Source organism: Pleurodeles waltl, chromosome 3_2 (genome assembly GCF_031143425.1).
Source record: "Pleurodeles waltl isolate 20211129_DDA chromosome 3_2, aPleWal1.hap1.20221129, whole genome shotgun sequence".
Classification (NCBI taxonomy): Eukaryota; Metazoa; Chordata; class Amphibia; order Caudata; family Salamandridae; genus Pleurodeles; species Pleurodeles waltl.
Genome location: NC_090441.1, coordinates 153750098 through 153775647, shown reverse-complemented (window position 1 = coordinate 153775647; position 25550 = coordinate 153750098). Strand labels below are relative to the sequence as shown.

General features: G+C 46.1%; 1 protein-coding gene across 2 annotated transcripts in view; it reads right to left on the bottom strand.

Annotated features, from left to right (window-relative positions):
- The window catches only part of SGSM2 (small G protein signaling modulator 2), a 761725-nt gene that overhangs the window by 355555 nt on the left and 380620 nt on the right, over positions 1-25550 (bottom strand). For both annotated transcript variants that reach the window (XM_069227030.1, XM_069227029.1), the window contains exon 3: positions 20670-20832. In XM_069227030.1, coding sequence (XP_069083131.1) covers positions 20670-20832 — 163 coding nt within the window. The remainder of the gene's footprint in view (positions 1-20669; positions 20833-25550) is intronic.

The window sequence follows — 25550 nt, the reverse complement described above, 5'->3', positions numbered from 1 at the left end:
AGTCCATATCAATCTTTGCATCACTGCCCAACCCCCAAGTGGCCCAGGCAGCTGGCACAATAGAAAACTCAGTTTATTTAAACAAACTGGAAGTCCCTTACTATAGTCCACCACATTTTCGGGGGGAGCTCCTGGCCTATTTCCACTTTCCAAAGGGATTTTCTCTTGTCCTTTAAAGGGAGTAAATCTCCAACCATTTCCATAGTGAGAATGGGTTTCAAAACCTATTTGCAAATATTCACAGAAATGTGAGTTCAGAACACTCCCTGGAACTCAAATTCTCAAACATCTATTCCCTGTCACAGGATTTACTCTTGAGTAATATTATGCCATTTACGTGTGAATGACTACCAATCTGGCATCAGATCATGGTGCAGCATGTATTACACTACCTTCCACATAGTAGACAGTGTCCTCCTGGCCACAAATGAAGATGGCCACATGCCCCATGGCCCCATGCCTCCTGATAATGCTGGAACTCCTTTGCTTCAGCCATCCACTGCCTCAAACACTGCCCGCACATCTTCCAAACCTGTATGGCCGGTGCCTACCAGAAGCTCAACCCAACCAAAACAGAATTCCTGTTTTTTTTAAACAAACCTTATTGCATTTTCAAGATATCGGGCCACAATACATAATGCTAGTTTAGTTTTGCATGCATTCCACAGTGTCAGCATCAATAAACATATCATGAGTGATCGTTCTGCAGGATCCTTATTTAACCACGGTCATCAATTTTGATAAATCCATCATTTTGCAATTTTCATGTATCAGAAGTACTGAATGCCAGACACCCTTAAACACACAACTAACATTGCCCATGAACCCATCCTCCCCCCATAGTGCATCGAATGATAGGGCTGTCCTGTTATCGCTACTCCTAGGAGTAGGCAATTGACTGATAGTTATAGGCTCATCTTGCAGTAAGTGGAGACAATCCACAGTCTGCCCTCTCCCCCCATAGTGAGGCCAGTTGAGTTGCTAAGGGAAGTTCTTTAGTCATCATCCACTGGCTAGTCTTCCGGATCCCTCAAGATGCCTACTAGGGTCACCCACGCTTGTGCCGCCGTAATGGAGCCTTTCCCCTTCCTCGCATCCTGGAGTCACACATTCGCCTTGTAGTCTGCCCATTTTCTAAATTCTCTTCTTCATGTATACAAGCTAGGGCCTCTCGGGTTGTTCCAGTTTCTAGCTATTTATATTTTGGCAAGGACATAGGCTAGGCCTTGCAAACAGCTGGTAACTTTATTGTTAGCTGTGTGTGGAAACCAGCCCAAGAGACATTGCTTCGCTATGCAAGGGACCTCCCGCTCTATGCTAGCAGTCAGTGTCTCCATGATGCCCCTCCAATAAGCGACCAATCCTGGGCAGTCCCAAAACATATGATAAAACTCTGCTTCTACCTCTCCACATCATGGACATTCAGCTTCTGCTAGTGGGAAGTATCTATTGAGTTTCCCAGGTGTGAGATACGCCCGGTGTGGGATAAAAGGTTAATGAGCTTAAATCTGGCATCTCTGGTCATCTTAGTGGTATTGTATAAGATATCCTCCCAGTCCCTATCACTTATGGCCATATCAAGATCTGCCTCCCACCTGCCTTTTGAGTAAAGGAAAAGAGGTTTACCCAATAACCCTACCTGACCTGGGTAAGGGAACATAGTATACAACAAAACTGGTCAAAAAGGCTGAGATAAATTATCCAATTTCCGAAAAAAGAGTGATTAATACTCTCTTTGAGAATAATTTCTTAACAGAATTTATTTAAGCATTTTGAAACAGGACGAAGCACAAACACATTGAAAATTAACTAAAAAAAGACGGGATGTCCCAATTATGTCAAAGCATAGCACAAACACCACAAATAAACAAGACATCAGCAATTCAAGAACACATAATGAGAAATCAAAAGAGAGAAATACATCATCTGGAGAATGTCCCAAATTAATTTCCTCACAAAGAGGTAGTGGTTACAAAGATCACTTATGGTCGTAATCCACTCAAATGCTATGGTTGTGGATTCCTGTAGCCACAAATGCCGAACACCTATCCATTTCTTCTTAGGGTTCCCTGCAATGTGTGGTGTAATTCTGGAGGGTCAAATACACTTTATACCCAACCTCGCCGAGATCCACAAAGTGTTGACGCGTTTCGGCCCCTCCAATCTGGGCCTCATCAGGACTACTAAGAGACAATACTGCCTAATAACAAACCAAGAGAAACACAATAAACTTAAGGCCTAAAAAGACTGACGAGTGCCAGAAAATTATAAGTGCAAGCTATGTGGCTACAACAAAGTCTAAAACCCCAACATGCAAAACTGCACAACAAAGCTCCACTCGCGGTGCCCATGTGAGACAAAGATATAACAAGAATTCTGCAAGTGTAAATCATGCACAAATCCCCTTTATGGGCATGAGGTTAAGCATGTAACTGTGTTAACATGCTGCATGGCTAGTGGGTCTATAGCTGTGGACAAAGCCTTATACCTTGGCTGGTCTTCAAGCTTATCTTGGCCCCGGGTCTTCTCGTCCTAAGGAAGTCTACACACACAAAAACTAGAGCAATAAAAATAATAATCACAGTGAGTCCTGCCGCTATTCGTCTCCCGAAGGGAACGAAGTTCTCATAGACGAACCACTTGAGACGGTCTAGCACTGTTTAGATAGCTACACTTACTGCGTGCAAAATGCAGAGGAAGGTCCTTTGATCGGCCGCGTAGCTGAACACATGCAGCGTCCACCCGGCACAGGAGGAAATTCTCCTTTCAATTGCGGAGTGTCAAGACCGGCCGGCAGTAGTGAAAAACTACCATGCACGGCCGGATCGGGAAACTCGCTGTTAAATAGCCGTCACATCACCAAGATGCGTAGGCTTAAAAAGGAAGAGAAGCCCTTCTCGAAAGATTCGGCTGCTTCGGTAGGGTGGAGCCTGCTGATCGGGTAGGACAAAAAATATCTAATCAGAAGGGCATGACAAACGAAGGAGTAGAAGGCCACGTAGTTCTACAAGGAATTCACATTCCAGTTCTAAAAATATGCACCACTGTAGACCCCTATCCTGTATTAAAACCAGATAAAAACACGTAAAAGACTCAAGGAATCGGGGGGTGTAACTACCTGAACTTGTGTGTTAGCTCCAACAAATCAGGGCGGAGCCAACCCTAGGGTGACACCATGTGTGGAAGATGTAGTGTCTAATCAAAACGAACAAGAAGTGATAATACGAGCGAAGGGGAAGAAAAAAAGAGAGGTACAGTTCTACGTTTTCTAAATCAGTGCCCGGAGTTCGTCAATGCCATTTAGCCCTTGGCAGGCTGTTTAATATTTTTCAATTAGCCTTGCTTCCACAATCTCAACAGTTTATCCGTTGTGGATTGTCCATCTGGCTTGGCTTGTACAACAGCCAACACGGCCCATCGAATGTCCTCTGTTGTGTGTTTCAATTCCGTAAAGTGTCCCACCAACGGGGCTCCTCTAGTTGAACATTTTATCCTCGATCTGTGTTGCAGAATCCGAGTTTTGACCAATTGGGAGGTTTGTCCAATATACACTTTTTCGCAAGGACACATAATGCAATAAACAAAAAATTTCAAACTGTAACACTAAAAATTTTGTTTATTGCATTATGTGTCCTTGGTAAAAACTGTATATTCCCACCTGCCTTTCAGTATTGTCAGAAGGGTCCATGATATCCCCTATGTAGCATCTCTAGAGACATGTGATTGCCTTATACGTCCCTGATGCTGTCAGAATATACTTGTAGTAAGATGTACCCGGCGGCTTCATCAGGCCGGTCTTCCAGTGTTTTCGAATGGCCGTGGTGAGCACGTTGTACAATAGAAGTGGCCCTGGGGGTAGGTCATATCTCAGCCATAGTTCTTCAAAGGACAGGTGCACTCCGTCTTCAAAGAGGGCTCCTACTGCAGTCACCCCCGCTTCCCACCAGGCCCACCCCAAATCCCCCCATGAGGTAATTCCTCAAGAAATCTGAGCTGAAAGTCTGGGGAGTATCGGAACCGAATATGCGCCTTACAAAGCTTGGGAGCCCTGAAGCGGTGTATGATTTGGAACTCGGTGGTGTCTATAGCACCAGGTGACGGAAGTCTAAACAGGGCCCCGGCCAACATCGTTGCCTCCGGAGCCATCAGGGGAATATCCCTGCCTGGTGACTGTCTGCTTGCCACCCACTGCGTGAGCCATTGCATCTGTGCTACTAAGTAATAAGCCTCAAAGTCCAGGACTGCCAGTCCACCTCCGTCCCTGGGCGTTGTAGGATAGCTAAGGCTATACTACATTGGCCCGAACCCCAGATGAAACTTGTTTCTATCTTATCCATGGCACGAAAATAGGAGGTAGGACCCAACCTGGAACATCGTGAAACAGTATAGCAGGCTGGCAGAGCTACCATTTTCAGTAGTGCCACTCTGCCTGCTGTCGAGAGCGGCAGTGTCGCCCATAAGGAGGAACTGATCCTAATTGCCCTGCCTATATTTTCCACTAGTTGGTCATCGGGGAAATGGTGTATCTGTCCCCTACATATTGAAAGGAATCAGGCTCCCACTATAAGGCTCCCAAGTCCTCCGGGGGTTGCCTTGGGGTTTGCACTGGGAACAGACAAGATTTGCACCAGCTAACCCTAAGTCCCCATAGGGATCCATAACGGTCCAGCGTAGGGCGGGCTACCCTCACATCGTCCAGGTCATCACAGAGTGAAAGAAGCAGGTCATCTGCGTATAGCGCAATATGACTGGTATAACCTCCAGCCGTGATGCCTCATTACACGGCTCCTGTTTGGGCCTGACATGCCAGGGGCTCCACAGCTGGAGCAAAGAGCAAAGGGGAGAGCGGGCAGCCTTGCCTGGTTCCCCTCTCTACTCCATAGCTCTCTGAGATCGACCCCCAAGTGTGGACTCTAGCAGTCGGATTGGCATAGAGCAGTCTGGTCCAGGATATAAAGTTCTCTCCCAGTCCCATCTGCTCCATGACGCTATATAGAAATTGCCACTCCAGACTATCAAAAGCTTTTTCAATGTCTACCGCTAAGATCGTCACTCTTCCTCCATCATGGGTGCTAGCTCCTACTATCGCACATAGCCGCCAGCTGTTATAGGCTGTATTGCACCCTGGCATAAAGCCCGCCTGATCCCTATGGATGAGGGCTGGCATATGCAGCAGAAGGCATGTGGCCAGAATTCTGCTCAATATTTTACAGTCCGTGTTTAACATTGATAACGGCCTTCGGTAGGCTCGTTTATCATAAGGATCATTTATCATATGGCTCTTTTCTGGGTTTCAAAAAAGGGACTATCATGGCTTCACGAGTGGACTGAGGGAGGGGTTATTCATGTCAACTAATTAGGGGGCCAGTGTCTCCAGGCATGTGGCATAGATTTCGGCGGGCAGCCAGTCTGTCCTGGGTATTTTAGTCCGAGCCATAGCCTTTGTGGCTGCTCCGACCTCTTGGACAGTAATCGCCCCCATAAATGATGTCTGCGTACTCTGGAGTGATAGCCGGAAGGCACAATGGGGTCAGAAACTCTGTTATCTAATCTGCATGGAGTTCCAAACAGAATTCCTGTTATCAAGAATAAGGTCAGTGACATGAACCTTGACTACTTTAAATTCCAGCTTTGACTTAATGCCAGGTCACTTGGACCCGGGACACCAACCTCACCCTCCAGGAACACACTGCCAAAAAAACACAAAGATGACCTCATACCTGTTCTCTCTTGTGAATAAAGTGAAAGTGTTTCCTCCAGAAAGTGACTTCAGAACTGCTGTTCAAACCTTCACACTCTTGCATCTGGCTGGTGGTAATGTCCTGCTCCATGGCCTCCACACCCCATAAGGGCATCATACATGTTGCAGCATGTCTTACCCAGGTCATGACAAAATATGATCACATCACCCCCATCCTGCTGGAACTGCTCTGGCTTCTCTTGCCTGCCCGCACCATCTTCAAAATCAGTGGCATCATTTACAAAGCCATCAAAACTAGAACCCCTAATTATCACGAAGACAAGTTCAAGCTCACCATCTCTGGTGGTTCTTGGCTCACCCGCAGCCAGGACACCAGCAGACTGAAAACAAAGAAGAATAAAAAAAAAGCCCAAGAAAAAGGCAACCAGCATTTTCAATCTATGAACCTAGGACTCGGATCATCACCCCCATATCCATCAGGATCAGCCCATCGATGCTCCAGTTTAGGAAAGAGTTGAAGACGCACTGCTTTAAAGAACACTACTCACGTGCATTAACAGTCCACAGATACCTTTCCTATAGCTCCTTTATGATTGTCTTTGAGCCTGTATAGCTCTGCACTGCCTTTTTGCTAGGTTTGCGCTACAGACATACCATATTTAATATGTATACATACATGTAAGTTGAACTTACATTCACAAACAGCTTTGACAGTCAGGTCTTAGAAACAGGGTGGTATGAAGAACTCAGTAGCCAGAGAGAAAGTAGAGACAGTTCTCAGCAACACTGCTACTACATTTTAAGGGCAAATTACCGGTACTTCCAAGCTTTACCGATATAACTTTGGGTGTGTGATAGCTACAGTTTTAATGGTTCAGAATTGAGTGGTTCTCAGTAAGGACAATAACAGTTTCTCAGCAGGCCTCCTTCTTGCAGGGCTCGAAAGCCATTCATAATTATTCTCAAAAGGACTGATTTGCTTTTTCAATGACAAAGTACTAACACAGGTTTGCAAACACAGTCGGGAGGCCAAGATTTCAATGGGCATTAGCTGAACTCTCTTCTCACCTTTCACATGTTATGTTAAACAAGACTTTTCTGTGTGAAAAGATTCCACAAATTGCACAATATTGACTCGTTTTTCTTAAGCCTGCAACTTTCATGACTTTTCCTATTCCTGATACATGAGCAGTTGTTACTGTCCCAACCCACCAGTCATTCAGAAGCAATGTCCAGTCAGGAAATCTCCAGATTCCAATGTGGCATATTGCCTTGATTAGCCTATTGGGCTGGGGAAGAGTCATCACCTCAGGTATGACTAACATCAGGCTAACATTGTTCCAGCCTGCAGCCTTTCCAGGCACACTGACCTGTTGTGAAATATAGCTGGCTAGATAATGTATTTGCTCCACAGATCTTTATCAGTCAAACAAAGTTAATGTGTCTGTTGCAGAGGCCTGCAAATAACCAAAAAAGCAGTAGTGTGAATCCGACATGACCCATCATAGCCTTCAATTTCACAAAGGGCTGCTATAACAGACTATCCTTCTAAAATGGTTTACTATCTAGATAACCCTGCCACCTTCTCCAATGTGAATTTAATACACAATATTGCCCTTATGTTCTAAAAAGGATCTTAGTGTAAGATCCAAACGTCACTTTGCATAGTGGTCTTTAAAGTCCCTTTAAGGTTTAACCATTGTTCCTTGATACACAGTGTGTTTTTTGCAAATTCCTTGAAGTGCTGGTGTTTTCTCTTTTAAGGCATATCACCCATGTCTAGTTTTGCTAGTATAGTTGCGAGAAAGTTCAACCTACTTGCTTGGAGGTCTACGTTCTGCTATGGAGGTGATGTGGGTCTTGTAGTCTGGGTATTGCAGTCTGGGTAAATGTTTCATAACATGAAGCTTGGATTTTTTCTGCACACGTAGTAATATCTAACAATCCCCCTGCAAGTAAATATTTTCCATGTTCATTCTATTCCAGTGGCAGGTTTGGTGCTTTCTACATTCACCACTCAGAAACATAGTGCTTGTCCAAGCACCAGGGTACCCTCATGGGTGAGAGTGAATTTTACAAATGCACATTACATAACATTTTAGCACATAGATGGTGCCACCTTCTATGTCAAGAGACTTGTGTATGTGAAATGGAGGGGAATGTCTATAGTTCAAGAACTGGAGAACTCTGCAGCATCCAAATGGGAGGTCCCATGCAAGCAGCATCAAAGAGAGAGGTTATCATAGAGCAGGATCTTAGATGCAAATTGTGAAACCACTACTCAGAACCTCAGAGGCCTTGTTGGTGCCTGCACATCTACTGCTCCCCTAACTGGAAATGGAACTTGTGTCATCCGCCAGGCCACAGGCCTGAAATGGACTAATAAAAGGCTCACACAATCATCCATCCCTTAACTTCCCCACCTGCCTTACTTGTGGATATCTGAGGAAGGTCTGAAGAAAAGCACTGTTAGTGCAACCTGCCTGCAACTATGAGGGGTGTATGTGAATATCACAGCCTGCTTTAAGTCCATGCAGTTTTGACTGGTGCTTTTGTTCAAATGTAATTCAACTATCTGAAGGAGGCTGTCTCTATATGTAGTATAGAAAAATGATGTGCACTGTGCAGAGAATCCGAGCAACCCCACGTTGGTTCACAGAGGTAAAAACCAGGTCACCTAATGCTCTAATTTTTGTGGTACCTTAGTTGTGCAGTTAGGCCAATCTTGGTGAAGTGCTGAGCCCTTGTTGTACTCATAGTATCAATAACTGTGGACACACACTCAAAACAATAACTCAAGGCCAATTTACAGAAATACTTCACATTTTTATAAAACTTTTATGACCAAGATCATCAAAATTGGGTAAGTCCTTTTTGTGTTATGATTTCTCAAAGTTTAGCAAAAATAGTCTTTTTGTGCATAATTATGCACCATAGAAATCAAGAGGAGAAAACTATAAAAATGCACATAAAATCAGGCAATGCTTTCAGAATTGTAACCTTCTGGTTTTAGGTTGACGTCATTGAGATGTCCTGTGGGCCAACTGGAGAAGTTTGGATGGGCAGGGCAGACGAGGAGGACCACTTGGAAATGCATTGCACAGGCGGACTTAAAGGTGAGTCCGTTGGGTCCACTTGAAGTGTAGAGGTTGCAAGGTGTTGGGGACCCCTAGAGCATGGTTGGTTTTCCGATGCAAGGGCCAGGGAGCCCTGGTGCAGACCAGAGAGGTCAGCCAAGAGCTGTGCCCAAAAGAGCCTTTGGAACCAGGGGGCAGCTCACTTGGAGGGTGGATTGCAGTTTAGCAGGACCACTCTGTGGGTGGTTCTTGGGTGTCCCGAAGTCTCTCGACTGGTGCTTGCTTCTGGTCCTTGGAGAGACTGGAATGGACTTTTCTTATGGGTGTCTGACTTTGGGGGTCCAGTACCCCTGGCTAATGCACGGTTCTGGCACTGGAGGTTGCAGTGCCACCAAACTTGACACAGTAGCAGGGTTTGTCCTCCGAGTACGTCAGGGAAAATTTGGTCCAGCTGCTGTGTCCGATTTCTTGGTCAGCAGACGGTCAGTGAACTGGACTTCACTGGTTCTTGCTTGCTGGTTGCAGGGAGGTTCTTGGCACTTTTCAGAAGGTTGAAGGTCCTCTGGGGTTTCTAAGAATCTGTCTGACGTCCAGTCAACCCCTCAACGGTGATTGTCGAGCCATAGGTGCAGCAGGCAGGGTTGGGCGCCTTTTTCTTCTTGCACCAGGACTTCTGTTCTCGAGCCTTGGATCTTCTTTGTCGCTGGTCTTCTTATGTCCGTCGAATCTGATCTGCAGGTCTAGGGATTCCCACTAAATACTGTATGTAGGGGGCATTTAGGGGAGTACCTGGTAGTGGCCAATGGGCTATCTACTTCAGGGTGGCTACACCCACTATGTGACCACTTCCTGAGGGGAGCGGTCACATCCATAACCCAGAGTGACTATTTTCCTAACATGCATGATGGAGGAAAATTAAATGAGAGGTCACCTCACCTGCTACACCTGAGGGGTGGTGCAGGCAGAGGGTGGCCCCTCCTCCTAGCCTTTGTACATTTCCCCACCGTTGCTCCTGCCAAAAGTGGGGGTTTGCAATGGAGGCAGCCATCTGCTGCTAGCAGCAGGGCTGGGGGTTGAGTTTCAAGGGCCACAACCCTTTGAAGCTCACAGGCAGGGCAGTGCACATTCCTGGGGAAGAAGGTGTAACACATCTGCCCAGAAAGAGCTTTTTTTTGTGGTCCCAGAGAGCAAAGGGCCCCACCCCAGGGATCCATAATCTTGTCTGGTGATGCCAGACTGGTTGGGACCAGCTAACAATTATATCAGGGCTAGTTAGCTTTGCCTGTGAGGCGGCCCCTGGTTACATTTTGCAATAAATCCAATACTGGTACCAGTTTGGATTTATTGTTCTGAGTTGTTTGATACCAAAGAACGCAGGGTTCAGAGTGGCCTTCATGTAGCTGTGAAACTCGTATTGACCAGTGTCCAGCATATGCATTTAAAATGGCTGCTCTGTACACTTACTAAGTCCCAGGTTTGGCAAGGACACAATAGGGGCATATTGCTCAGGCACCTATGCCCCCACATGCATTATAATGCCTGCCTTAGGCTGTAAGGCCTACCAGAGGGGTGGCTTACCCATATTGCATGAAATGTAATGGGCAGTTCAAACAGGCTGTGCGCCATGTCCTGTTTGCATTTTAGGATTGCACCAGGACACTCAGCCTTCAATGGCAGGGCTGAATGCACTTCGATGCAGGGTCCCTGAGGGTGGCATAATCTGTGCTGCTGCCCTGGGGGTCTACCTTTAGTACCCCATGCCCTGGGTACCTAAGTGCCATTTACTAGGTACTTAAAGTGGCAGCTGAAGGTGTTGCCAATTGTGCCAATGCATCACAACAGTTATGGGGAAGAGATCTGGCCCTTGGAACCTGTTTAGCAGGGGCCCAGGGCACCTACAACGTTTAAACCACATCATATATCAGGCAAAAATTGGGGGACTAACCATGTCAAAAGAGGCACTTTCTCACACCACCACCCCCGCCCCCCAAACAAAAGAGGATGAGACTACCCTTTTTTCTAGTGAGTCTTCATCATCTAAGTGGAAGAACTTGGAATGGTCATCTGTATTGGCATGGGCAGTCCCAATTCTGTATTCCACTTTAAAGTCCATTCCCTGTCGGATATGGACCCCCTAAGCTTCTTTGGGATTTTCACCTTTCATTTGTTGTAGCCATCTGAGAGGCCTGTGGTCTGTTTGAAGTATGAAATGAGAACCAAACAGGTATGGTTTCAGCTTCTTCAAGGCCCAGACCACATCAAAGGCTTCCCTCTCTATGGCACTCAATTTCTGTTCCCTAGGGAGTAGTCTTCTGTTGATAAAAGCAACAGGCTGATCATGTCCCTAATCATTTTTCCAGGCTAGGTCTGCTTCTACCCCCAGTTCTGAGGCATCAGTTTGGATAATAAATTGCCTGGGGTAATCTGGAGCTTGTAGAACTGGAGAAGGACGCATTGCATTTGTCAGAGTGTCAAAGGCCGTTTGACAACTCACTGTCCAGTTAACCTTTTTAGGCATTTTCTTGGAGGTCAACTCTGTGAGGGGGCCACAACGTTGCCAAAATCCTTCACAAATATCCTATAGTACCCAGTCAAGCCAAGGAATGCCCTGACCTGTGTCTGGGTTTTAGGAGCTTCTCAAGCCAGAATGTTCTGAATCTTGGGTTGGGTGGGTTGGACTTGGCCTCCACCTACTAGGTGGCCCAAGTAGACAACCTCTCTCTGCCCTATATAGCACGTATTGGCCTTGATAGTGGGGCCTGCCTTTTGCAGAGCCTCCAGAACCTTTCGTAGGTGGATCAGGTGATCCTGCCAGGTGGAGCTTTAGACAGCTATGTCATCCAAAGAAGCTGTACTAAAGGATTCCAGCCCAGCAAGGTGGCAGAGGCATTATTTAATCCAAAGAGCATAACTGTAAACTGATAATGCCCACTTGGAGTGCAGAATGCCGATCTCTCTTTTGCTCCAGAGGGCAAGCCAATCTGCCGGTACCCAGATATTAAATCATATATACCCAGATATCTGGCTGCCCCCAATCTGTCTATGAGCTCATTAGCTCCTGGAATTGGGTAGGCATCTGTTTTTGTGACTGAGTTGAGGCCCCTGTAGTCCACACAAAACCTCATGTCCTTTTGGACTAAAACTACTGGGCTAGCCCAGGGACTCTCTAAGGGCCCAATGACACCCAAATCCAACATTTTCTTGATTTCCTCTTGGATGCTCTCTCTGACATGGTCTGACTGCCTATAGATTTAGTTTTTTACAGGCAAGCTGTCAGCAGTGTCCACCTCATGGGTACACCAGTCAGTCCTACCAGGGGTCAGAGAGAATAACTGAACATACTGGTTGAGGACTTGCCTGTAAGAAGCTTGCTATTGGTCTGTGAGGGTGTCTGACAATATCACTCCATCTTGTGGGTTGCTGGAGAGGAGAGCGGAGAGGAGATCAGAGAGAGGCTCACTCTCTTACTTCTGTCCCTCATCTGTAACCATGAGCATCAATCAATCAATCAATTAGATACCTGTACAGCACCTTATCACCCCTGGGGTCTCCAGGTGCTGTTGTGGATGTAAGGCTAGGTCTTGAGGTCCTTCCTGAACTGCTTCAGCGTGGGGGCCTGTCTGAGGTTGAGTGGGAGCGTGTTCCAGGTCCAAGCTGCAAGGTAAGAGAAGGATTTGCCTTCAGCTGGGCTCTTCCTGATTCTGGGGATGGCGATGAGGGTGAGGTAGGAGGGTCGGAGTTGTCTGGCAGGGGTGTAGAAAGTCAGGCGTGGTTGAGGTAGGCCGGTCCGATATTGTGCAATGCCTTGAAGGTGTGAGTCAGTAGCTTGAAGGTAATACGTAAGTTGATAGGGAGCCAGTGGAGGTCTCTGAGGTGGGCAGAGATGTGGATGTGGTGGAGGATGTCCAGGATGCGTTTGGCTGCTGTGTTCTGGATTCTCTGTAGTCTTGCGTGTAGCTTCTTTGTGATGCTGGCGTAGAGTGCATTGCCGTAGTCCAGTTTGCTGCTAACCAGTGTGTGGGTGACCGTCCTTCCTGTCTCGTGGAGATCCACTTGAAGATCTTCTGGAGGAGACGAAGAGTGTGGAAACATAACAATGAGACAGCATTGACTTGACGGGACATGGATAGCGTGGAGTCCAGGATGATGCCTAGGTTACATGTGTGGTCGGTGGGGGCGTTATCTAAGGTGGTTGGTCATCCCAGGTAGAAGGGGTGAAGCCCAAAACGAGGATCTCTGCCTTGTCCGTGTTGAGTTTGAGGCACCTGGCTTTCATCCAGGCAGCAACTGCTCTCCTCCCATTGTGAATGTTGCTCTTGGCTGTTGCAGGGTCATCAGTCAGGGAGAGGATCAGTTGAGTATCGTAGGGGTAGGAGATAATGTTTAGGCCATGCTTCTCGACGATTTTAGGCCGTGCTTCTCGATGATTTTAGCGAGCGGAGCCATGTAGATGTGTAAGAGGGCCGGACTTAGTGAGGAGCCCTTGGGTACTCCCTAGCAAGTTTCTTTGGATGCTGAGGTGAACTGTGGAAGTTTGACACTCTGGGTTCTTCCAGTGAGGATGATTGGATCCATTTCAGTGCCTTGCCATGGATGCCAGCATAGTGGAGTGTGAGACTGTGTTGAAAGCGGCAGAGAGGTCGAGGAGGATGAGGGCGGCCGTATCTTTGTGGTATGGCACGGATGTCATGGCTGCGAGGAAGGGCCGTTTTAGTGCTGTGATTGCTCCTGAATCCAGACTGGGAGTGGTCTAGGATGCCGTTTGCCTCGAGGAACTCCGTTAGTTGCATGTTAATTGCCTTTTCTGTCACCTTGGCTGGGAAGGGGAGCAGAGAGATGGGTCTGTAGTTCTTCATCTCCCTTGGGTCGGCAGAGGGTTTCTTTAGGAGTGGATTCATCTCTGAATGCTTCCAGTTGGATGGGAAGGTTGCAGTTTCGATGGAGCGGTTGATAGTGCAGCACAGCTTGGAGGCGATGGTGGTGATGGCCAGGTTAAAGGTGTGATGTGGACACGGGTCTGAGGGTGCCCCAGAATGGATGGAGCTCATGAATTTCTGTGTGTCTTCTATGGAGATAGAGGTCCAGTGGCTCAAAGTCGGCTGCAATGTGGGGTCTGCGGTGGTGGTGCTGGTGGGTGGGCTTTGGTCCTCGAATCCTTCATATATGTCCTGGATTTTCCAATGGAAAAAGGTGGTGAGGTTGTCACAAAGGTCTTGAGAGGGGGAGTGGCTGAGTTGTCTGTTCCGGGGTTCGTTCACGGTCACATCAGTTCTGTCATATTAGGGCTTAAGGCCGTTGACATTAATTATCCTTCTGGGATGTATGGAACTACCAAGGTCAACTAGATAGTTGACCTCCCCTTTCTTTTCAAGTATGGGTTAATGCCCAGACCTCGTCTGTTGGCGAGCTCTAGGAGCCTCAGGCTCTAATACCCAAACTTTCTGCCCTGGTTGGAATTCCATCATAGCAGCTTTTTGGTCGAACCAGTGCTTTTGAAGTTCCTGGCTGGCCTGAAGGTTTTGGCTTGCATTTTCCATGTATTCAACCATTCTGGAACATAGGCCAAGTACATAGTCCACTATGTCTTGTTTGGGCTCTTTGAGAGGTCCCTCCCAGCCTTCCCTTACAAGACTCACTGATCCCCTAACAGGGTGCCCAAACAAAAGCTCAAAGGGGGAACCCCTACTCCCTTCTGTGGCAGTTCCCTGTAGGCAAAAGCAGACATGGAAGTAACACATCCCATCTCTGTCTGAGCTTTTCAGGAAATCCTCCAATCATGCCTTTCAGGGTTTGCTTCAATCTTTCAACCAACCCATTGGTCTGCAGATGATATGGGGTAGTGACCTTGTAAGTTACACCACATTCCTTCCACAAGTGTTTCAAGCATGCAGACATGACATTGGAATCTTTGACTGATACTACCTCCTTAGGGAAGCCAACTCTAGTACAACATACCTAGGAGGGCTTTGGCTACAGCAGGAGCAGTGATGGTCCTAAGGGGAATGGCTTCAGGGTATCTAGTGTCATGATCCACTACCACTAGGATATATCTGTTCCCTGATGCTGCCTGAGTGAAGGGGGGGCAACAATACCAACCTCTGCCCTTTCAAATGGCATCCCAACCACAGGTAGTGGGATTAAGGGGGCCTTCAGGTGGCCTCTTGCCTTGCCACTGGCTTGGCAGGTGACACAGGACTGGCAAAAGTCCTTCACCCTCTGTGACATATCAGGCCACTAAAAGTGATTGACTAGCCTGCTCTAAGTTTTGTTTTGGCCAAGATGCCCAGCTAGGGGAATGTCATGGGCTAGAGAGAGAAGAAGCGTTCTGTCTTGCTGGGGCACACCACCCTCCTGATTGCACCAGACTAGGGGTCTCTGGCTTCAGTAAACAGGAGTCCATCCTTCCAATAGACTCTGTGGGTACACCTGACATTACTCTGTTCTTCCAGTGCAGCTTGCTGTCTTAGGCATTCAAGAGTGGGACAGGTTCTTTGTCCCTGGCACAGATACTCCCTGGAGGTTCCCCTAGGCCTAGAAACTCTGGGTGGTAGGGCCCAAGCTCTGCAGGCTCAGTGTCCTTTGGAAATAACAAGCCCTCTTCCTGAGAAGAGGGGTTCTGACCTGTGATCTGTGTGGAAGCTGGCTCCCTAGTCTTCTAGCCCTTTCTCTTGGAAGGTTGGCCCCCTATTTCAAGGTCCAATACCTCTTTTACACCCTGAAGTTTGCTCTGTGCCCTAGTCTTAACGCAGGACCATTCTGGGGTCCCAAACTTAGCTGCATGGGTCTTCAGTTCTACTTCAGCCCAGGGTGAATGCTCCAGATCATTATCAAACAGACAGTCTACTGGGATGGATGGGGACACACTCACCTCCTTTTGTCCAACTACTCCCCCCCAGTCAAAGGTTACCATTGCTATGGAGTGGGATTTGGTTTTATTGTCAGCATTCGTGGCAGGATAAGTATGCTCTACCAGGAACTAATTTGAGTGGACCAAGTGTTGAGTCACCATGGTGACACTAGTTCCTGTATCCCTCAGGGCTTCTCCTTTTGTCCCATTAATCAGAGAATGCTGCCTGTATTTGTGCATATTACTAGGCCAGGCAGCACAGGCTAAACTTACCCCTCCCCTGTGACTAGTGTTGCCTCTGTTCACTTACATGGTCAGGCCACAACTGTGATCCCATCTGGATGTTGCCCACTGCATTTACTGCAGCAGGGCATTCTTTTTATTTTTACAGCAAGTGTCTCCACTTTGGTGTACTTTAGTTTTGTAATCATGGCACCAAGCCTTGTTGGGATCAAAGTGTCTATCCTTGTACCCACCCTTGGACTGTGAGGAGTCTCTGAGCCCACCTTCCTGTTTAGATTTTTGGGGGCCTTGAGAAGACTATTTGTTTTTATTGTGGATCCCATAGTTCCCTTGGGGGGAGCTTTTTGAGTCTTTCTTTTGGTCTCCCCCACCAGTGGTAGTTTTGGTCACCCTTGTCTTCACCCAGTGGTCTGCCTTCTTCCCCAACTCAAGAGGAGAAAGTGAACCTAGGTCTACCATGTACTGATGTAGCTTCTCATTATAACAATTACTTAGCAGATTCTCTTTCATGAACAGGTTATACAGCCCATCATAATCTTGTACCTTGTTACCAGCTAACCAACCACCCAGCATTTTTACTGAATAGCCCACAAATTCTACCCAAGTTTGGGTCTGGGTTTTTCTAGCCTACCTGAACTTTATGCGGTACTGTTCAGTTGTAAATCCAAAACCCCCAATCAGGGTACCCTTCACGAGGTCATAGGATTTAGAATCTGCCTCATTAAGTGTCAGGAGCATATCCCTGCCCTTTCCAGAGAATAACTTCCACAACAGTGTGCACCAGTGCTTCTTTTCAATTTCCCACCTAATACAGGCACTTTCAAAGGCAGAAAAACATTTGACAATAGTATATCCTTCTGAAAAATATGGGACAACTCCTTTGGTGAGTTTTAGGTTGAAAGGTTTTTCCTTAAGGATTTGTATGCTGCCAACAGAGATGGGTCCAAGGCCCAACTCTTTTTCTTAGTCTCTGTCTCCAAAAGCTGAGCCTCCAGGGACAGGCTTTTGGTCAGCCTTGGCTAAAGTCAGTTCCTCCTCTGTGGGTGCACTAGTGCTAGGGGAGAGAAGTTACCTTCGTACCCATTGTCCACAGTATTATCTTCACTCCCAGAGACCTCATCATCTACTTCTTCTCTGGGGTGTGCTTCCTCATACTGTGCCACTAGAAGCCTACAATTTTCTGAGGTGGCATGTTTCCCAGTATGAATCTTGTACAGCTTACAGAATTTCCTTAACTGGGCATAGTTATATGCCATGTAAGGGGCCAGGTTGAGCTCCTGGTTCTCTAAGTCTGACATGTTTAAGGCTACTAAAGTTGGGACCTTTTTTAAGAATTTGGAACCCTTTTTTACCAAGGCCAATTATTGTAAGGACTTTTAAACTCTAACTCCTGTTGTAGGGACCTAACCAGGGCCCTATCAGTTATTTAAAAATTTGCAAAAAACATAAGCTCAGTTGACAAAAATGCAGTTAAGCTAAAGGCAATTTGGAGGGATCACAAATTGACAAAGTGGTATCAGCAGATTCAAATTCTTAATATCCCAACACTAATACACCAAATGTAGGATGCAGGCTCTCTATATAGTGTACAAGAATGATGTGCACTGTCCAGAGAGTCCAAGTAACCCCAAGTTAGTTCACAGAGGTAAAAAATTTCTCTAATTTTTGTGCTAGCTTGGATGAGCACTTAGGCCAGTCTTGGAGACGTTCTAACCATTTGTTGTACTCACAGTATCAATAAATGTGGACATACACTCAAAAGAATAACCTGAGACCAATTTACAAAAATACGTCAGATTTGTATAAAAATGTTAAGACCAAGATCATCAAAATTGGGTAAGTATTTTTTAAGTTATGATTTTTCAAATACTTGCCAAAATAGTCTTTTGTGCGTAATTACGCACCATAGAAATCAATAGGAGAAAACTTCAAAAATGCAAATAAAATCATGCAATGCTTTCACAATTGTCACCTTCTAGTTTTAGGTCATGTTCATTGAGATGTCCTGTGAGGCAGCCGGAGACGTTCGGGCAGTTTGCAGGTTGAGCAGGAACAGTGGATGAAAGTCTTGGAGTTGGTGCAGGACAGGCGAGGGGGACCACTTGGAAATGCACTGCACAGGCGGACTTAAAGGTGAGTTTGGTGGGTCCCCTTGGAGTGTAGATATTGCAGGGGGTTGGAAACCCCTAGAGGATAGCTGGTTTTCCAATGCAAGGCCCAGGGAGGCGGGGTGCAGAGTAAAAACATTGGCCAAGAGCTATGTGCAAAGGAGACTTTGGAACCAGGGGGCAGGTCACTTGAAGGGTGGATTGCAGGGCAGCATGGCCACTCTGGGGGGTGGTTCTTGGGTGTCCTGAAGTTCCTCGACTGGTGCTTGCTTCTGGTCCTTGGAGAGTCCAGCGTGGACTTTTCTTCTGGGTGCCGGGCGTTGGGGGTTCAGTACACTGGCTATTGCACGCTTCAGCCACTGGAGGTCGCAGTGCCACCAAACTTTGTACAATTACTGGGTTTGTCCTCCGAGTCCGTTGAGGTAAATTTGGTCTGGCTGCTGTGTCTAGTTTCTTGGTCAGCAGCTGATCAGTGAACTGGACTTCACTAGTTCTTGCTTACTGGTTGCAGGGAGTGATGCCTTCACTCTGTAGGGAGGGTATTGGCAATTTTCAGAAAGTTGGAGGTCCTCTGGGATTTCTTAGAGTCGTCCGATGTCCAGTCGACCCCTCAGTGGTGACTGTCGAGTCCTGGGTGTAACAGGCAGAGTTTGGCGCCTTTTTCTTCTTGCAGCAGGACTTCTGTTCTTGAGCCTTGGCTCTTCTTTGTCGCTGGTCTTCTTGTGTCTGTTGAATCTGATCTGAGGGCTAGGGATGCCCACTAAATACTGCATTTAGGGGGAATTTACGGGAGAATATGGTAGTGGCCAATGGGCTATTTACCTTAGGGTGGCTACACCCAATATGTGACCACTTTCTGAGGGGAGAGGTCACATCCCTAACCCTGGTTGACTATTTTCCTATAATGCAAGAAGGAGGAAAATTAAATGAAGCGGTCACCTCGCCTGCTACACCTGAAGGGTGGTGCAGGCAGAGGGTGACCACTCCTCCTAGTCTTTGTCGATTTTCCAGCGATTGCTCTTGCCAAAAGTGGGGGTTTGCAATGGAAGGGCAATATGCTGGTAGCCGCAGGGCTGAGGTCAAGTTCAAGGGCGGCAAGTCCTTTGAAGCTCGCAGGCAGGGCAGTGTGCATTCCTTGGGGAGGAGGTGTAACACCTCTGCCCAAGAAGGGCTTTGTATTCTGGTCCTAGAGAGCAAAGGTCCTCACCCCAGGGATCCAGAATCTTGTCTGGTGGCAGCAGGCTGGTTGGGACCAGCCAGCAAACATGCCAGGGCTAGTTAGTTTTGCAGGGGTCACCTTTAGGGTTGCCCGTGGGCACATTTTGCAATAAATTCAATATTGGTACCAGTTTGGATTTGTTGTTCTGAGTTGTTTGATACCAAGCAATCCAGGGTTCAGAGTGGCCTTCATGTAGCTGTGAAACTCATACTGATCAGTGCCCAGCACATGCATTTAAAATGGCTGCTCTGTACACTTACTAAGTCCCAGGTTTGGCAAGGACACAATAGGGGCATATTGCTCAGGCACCTATGCCCCCACATGCATTATAATGCCTGCCTTAGGCTGTAAGGCCTGACTCAGGGGTGGCTTACCTATATTGCATGCAGTGTGTAGTGGGCAGGTCACACAGGCTGTGTGCCATGTCCTGTTTGCATTTTAGGACTGCACCAGGACAGTCAACCTGAAAAGGCAGGGCTGAGTGCACTTGGATGCAGGGTCGCTGGGGGTGGCACAATCTGTGCTTCTGCCCTCATGGGCCTACCCTTAATACCCCATGCCCTGGGTACCTAAGTACCATTTACTAGGGACTTATAGTGGCAGCTAAAGGTGTTGCCAATTGTGCCAATGCATCACAACAGTTTTGGGAAAGAGATCTGGCCCATGGAACCTGTTTAGCAGGGGCCCTGGGCACTTACAACTTTGAAACCACATCATATACCAGGCACAAAGTGGGGGGCTAACCATGTAAAAAGAGGCACTTTCTCACACTTTCCACCTTTTGTCACAACTTCATAGTGAAATTAATTGTGAGACCTTCCCAACTTCCCCTGTAACATTACATTTAGGTTGTATTTTGTTGTCATCGTTGTTGCAACCTTAAAATGTTTAAAACACACATTCACCTCTAATTATCCAAAACACCCTTGATTTGTAAGTTCCAAGCTCAAACTCCACCTGTACAAAGAAGGTGAAGTTCCCTAACTTTAGTTGAGGCAAGGATTATCCCTTTGGGTTTTCCAGAAGTGATGACTTCCTGATGCAGAATGTCCCAGGTAGGACATGTTCTAGCAAAAAAGTATTGAGAGCGGAGACCACTCATCGCTTTTGATATATAAAATCACCATCGGAGTTGTAAGAGAAATACTTTGGGTACTCAGATGTTAGATTTTGAGCCTTGAAAAAGTCAGTGAGGGCGAAACACGTGTTGGCTGTTTCTGAACTTCTCATATACTTGTTCTAACATGTGAACATGTGGATTTGAATTTCTTTGTGTGACGTTTTGACTTCCCATGACCAAGGATTAAAGTATCCTCTGCAAATCTAATCATCTTGGACTCATTATTTTGGAGTGCCCTGGTTGCCCGTTTTGCTTGCAAACCAGTGAATGTCCAGTAAGAGGGAAAATGACCAGTATGATGCTGCAGGGGGGGTGTGAGAGCATGGGGTCTCTTCCGCGCATGCGCAGCCTTACCTGCCCTCCACCTGCTGCTGCAGCTCCTGCACCTTCTTGCAAATGTCGCTCGCCGTCGCACACGTCTTGCCCACCTTTGTGAAGAGAGCAGCGACCTTGTCGCTCCGCAGGAAGCCGGCGGTCCTGCGTTTCAGCATGTGGAGCAAGCAGGCCTCCACCACCCCTGGAAAGCAACAACGCAACAGTGAATTACAATCCTCGATCAACCATGACAGCAGCGCAGACCAAGAGATTGAAGTACGTCTGGACAGTGGCACCAGATGCTGGTTACCTCAGAAGTCAACTGGCCCATGTTTTATAGCCAACAGAGCAAAGGATGCTGGGAATGTGTAGACCGAAGCTGGTCATAGGGAAGGTGAAACTGCAAGTCCCAGCAGAATGGACCCGGCAGATCTTGGGTCAAGCTCATTGCCTGGTTCAGGTGACAGCTATGGTCTCTCACAGATCTCATATAATAGACCTGAACAGGATGAAGCGCTGAATCCTCCCCAATGGGATTTCAGATTCTGTCTTTCAGGTTAAACATAAATCATTCCAACAGATACATTAAGCCACTGAGATGCCTTCAAAGGCAAAAGTACATGCATACAATAGCTGTGGTCAGGGCCAGTTTAAACACTGGTGGAGGCTGGTCTTTGTTGGTGACCCCAATAGCTTCCTTCTGCTTGGATTCACTCACTACCACCCTCCAACAGTGACCCTCATCTCGCCACAGACCCTATCTCACATGTATTTAATTTATTTTATAGTGATACTCAGTAGGATGTCAGAGCACACAGATTATACAGAGACAATGAATCATAAATGCGTCAAGCAGTATAAAGGAAATCTTCCATACGACAAAGAGAACTGCAAGGTGTGGGAGTCACATATCAACCATACTGCCAGGGAGTATATTTTAAGAGTGCTTGGTTTGGAGAACGATTACTAATAAGGATTTCTTTCTATCCAGTCAAACCCATTTTTGCGACATTAGGCAAATGAAAGACAGGGGAAAAACACAAAACGATCTTACCTATGCCTTACAGTTTGCATGACCCTCTTTGATAACAATTCGTAGCTCATTGTGCTATATTAGGATTATAACTTATGAACTGCAAATAACAAAAAGATCGCTCGACAAAGTCAGTAACCCACTGAGCTATTCAAATAAAATACAAATCTGTGATCTGCACACATCCGCTTTCCAGCAGGAATATTAACTCTCTGCATTACGTTATGATGAGTCAAAACTGCTACGAGACAAACCTTCATCTCGCTCTAGCAGATACAGTAATCACCATATTTATCTTGACATTTTTATTGTTGCCTGAAAATTGCTGGACACATAATGAACTCTACAGCAGGTGCTTTTAAACCCATCAGATACTTTAAAACACAGCGCCCCCACCTGACCTTTGCACCTGGTGCAGTGGCACCAGTCACACTGCCCTATATGCGTGCTAAATCTGGCACTTATTGTAATTCCTAACATGTATAATAAGGAACTCCTGCGTCTCTGAAGAAATATGGCATGTTCCTTCACGCAAGTGCAGAAGAAATAGAAGACCAGTGCACCAAAGACCATGGACCTTAATTTGAGTTTGGCAGATGAGATACTCCATCACAAACGTGACGGATATACTGTCTGAAGTATTACAAGTGCCATAGGCTATAATGCACTCCTAATGTCGGGCACGGGACATCGGCTACATTTGTGACGAGTATCCTGCCCTTCAAACTCTAAATAAAGCCCTGAGTCATGTATTACTTCATCCACATTACAGACCACAGAGTGCCATGAAGCCTAGGTTCACCATAATTTCCTCTGCTAAAGGCAGCCTGAAAATCTTCAGCATTACATTAAATAAATGCAAAAAAATGTCCTGTGCCATATTTACAATACGTCGAGCCCATCTTCCATGCATCTGCTACAAATAAAAAGTTTGGGAGATGCTAAACATGATTAAGTGTTGCTCTCGGGACAACTTTGGTTGCTATGGCTCTGTGTTTAATCCGAAGGGTTTTGGCATAGATCAAACCCCATTATACCCACTTCTCCTGGGCCAATGGGGTTTTGCATTCAGCATAACAAGGTCATTCAACGTTGCACTAGTGTCAACTTCCTGCATAAAATGTTCCCTTGACATACTTTGGCGTTTGCTCTGCTTTGTGGGCACCAGTGCTAAACATTAGTAAATCTGGACCTACATTTCACAGGAGAGATGCACTCTACTGGCCTTTCTCCTACCAAGCATCTTAGACCACATAATGGTCTCTATACTGTGAAATGTAATTTATTAAGTCCACCTTGGCCCTACACGTAATTAGCTCGCTTAAAAAGCTTTTCTCTTTTTTCATTCTACCTTACCATGTAAAACAAGATATATATCTCCTTTTATTGAAGTTCTGTGGATCTAAATAATAGAGTCAAAATGCTAGGTTCATAGAAATTTGAAATCTGTTTAAAAAAAGGTGTCTAAGTTATAAGTGCTGGTGGTGGCCTGAGGGTCCTGGAGACTGAGCTCCACCTTGGCCTGCTTCACTTGCCTTGATTAAATGTGGATCTTTTAAGATTATTCCAAATAATTATCCTATTTTAAATTTTGCTGCACACATCTACTTTCTATGAGTTTTTCTTGGTTTACAACTCAGGTTTTGGGGCGGGGTGTGCAATCGGTGGCAGCTGTTGCCCATTGAAAGTGCTGTGGTGTAATCCTTCGCTTGAGTATTCTGAATGTTAGTCTAAGTGTTCAGCGCTCACAGTCACTTGTACTTAGTCTAACTCTCTCACTCATTCTCACTCAGTTTCATTTACTCACTCTCATTTGCACTTGCAATCACTTTTACTTACTCTACCTCACTCAGTCTCACTGACTCACACATTCCCACTTGCTCTCACTCTGACCCAATCAGTCCCACTCATTCACATTTGTTCTGATTCACTCAATCTCACTCTGACTCACCAGGTCTCACTCACTCTGACTACTCTCTCACTGTGACTCACTCATTCTCACCTAATCTCACTCAGTTTCACTCAACCTCTCTCCATCTCACTCACTCATTCTCACATAGTCTCTCCCAATCGTCTTGATTCACTCGTACTCTTTGATTCAATCATTCCCACTCATTCTGATTCACTCAGTGTCACTGTCATTCACTCATAATCACTCAGTTTCAAGGCCAGCTTGGCCGGACCGGGCACAGGCATTTGCCTGGGAGGCTAGAAGAGTGGGGCACTTTTGTTACTGTGGGGCCAGTTTTGTAGCAGTGCTGAACTTTTAAAAGCACTGTAGAATTCCTTGTAACAATAAAAGGCCAAGATAATTCTGGTGAATAATGTACCTCTTGGAGAGAGTTTGGAGTATTGTCTAGTGGCAGTTTTGACTCATCTAAGGTAGCGCAGAGGGTTAATGTGCCTGCCGCAAAGAATGTGCACTATGTAAATCAGAGAACAGGATTTCTATGTGCAGTGCCCAGTGGGATACTTGTGCACAGAGTTTCTTTTGTTACTGTGCAGTTCATATGTTACAGTCATAATCTAGCACAGTGAGCGATGAACTGCCATCAAAGAGCACATGCAAACTGCATGGTACAGGCTAGAAAGTTATGTTTTTTCCCAATCTTTGAATATCCAATTTTTTCTATAAAGGTTTTTTTGGTAGAAATACATTGTTATTAGTAAAGTCAACCCAAACCACTGTGTTACATTATGAATCCTGAGTTTATGCTTCCCCAGACCAAGCACTCCTAAAACAATGCCACCAGTATGGATGACTTATGAATCCTACACCTTGTAGTCCCCTTTGTCTTATGTAACATGTTCTATACATTGATTTTCACATGTATGATTCATTGTCTATGAATGTGTGTGTGATGTAAAGTGCTTCAACCCCCTACGCTGGTAAGAGAGGTGCTATGAAGCAAACAAAATACATGTGAGAGAGGAGCTATGAAGAGAGAGGAGGCACTGTTAGAGGATGATAGTGAGAGAATCATTGAAGGTGCCCAATAAAGTTTGTCGCATCCTGGTGCACTATAAGGTCATCATTTACTATGCTTTAGAAACTAAAAAAATTGAATATGATATTTGCCAGGGCTGGTTTTGGTTCCCAGTCCTGCCCCACTCATTCTCACTCTACCACACTCATTATCACTCATTCTGACTCACTCAATCTCACTCAGACTCATTCAGTCTCACTCATTTGCAGTCTGCCTCAGTCATTCTCACTCAGTCACATTCATTCTCACTGACTCACTTAGTCCCACTCATTGTGATTCTCCCAATATCACTCTGACTCATTCATACCCACTCAGTCTCACTCATTCACACTCATTCTGACTCAATATCACTGTGACTCAGTCAGGCGTGTCTCCTTCTGGCTCACTGTGGCTATTTGCTGAGTGCAAGGTTCCATCTTAGAGCCCTGCTGACATCATTTACTCTATTGGGAAGGGACAAAAAGGGTCTCAATTTCAATAAACGTAGCGTTAAACGATGCTTGCAAACACTCCAAGCGCAGAACTTTCAAAATTCTCAGGTCGATGTTGAATAGTGCACCCAGTTCAGGTATTTTCTGGGTCTTGTAGTCTGGGTTTTACTCAGACAATTACTTATAGAAGAGACAGAACAGCAACACTGCTCTGCTTGTAAACCACAAGAGGACTGTGGGATCCCAGGCAAATATCAGCTTTACTCTAAGCAGTGAGATATTTTCCTGTATCTTCGGTACTTTGAAGATAGTTTTCTGTTTTACTTTGATCGGGGGTCTGCTAGGGATGGTTCTTACCAGTGCCTGGCCACTTCCCGCCTTTCGCATCTTACACGGTGCGTTGGTGTATGGAGCCGTATGAAAGATGTCTTAGAGGTGATGAGGTTTCTACAGAAAATATTTATCAAGC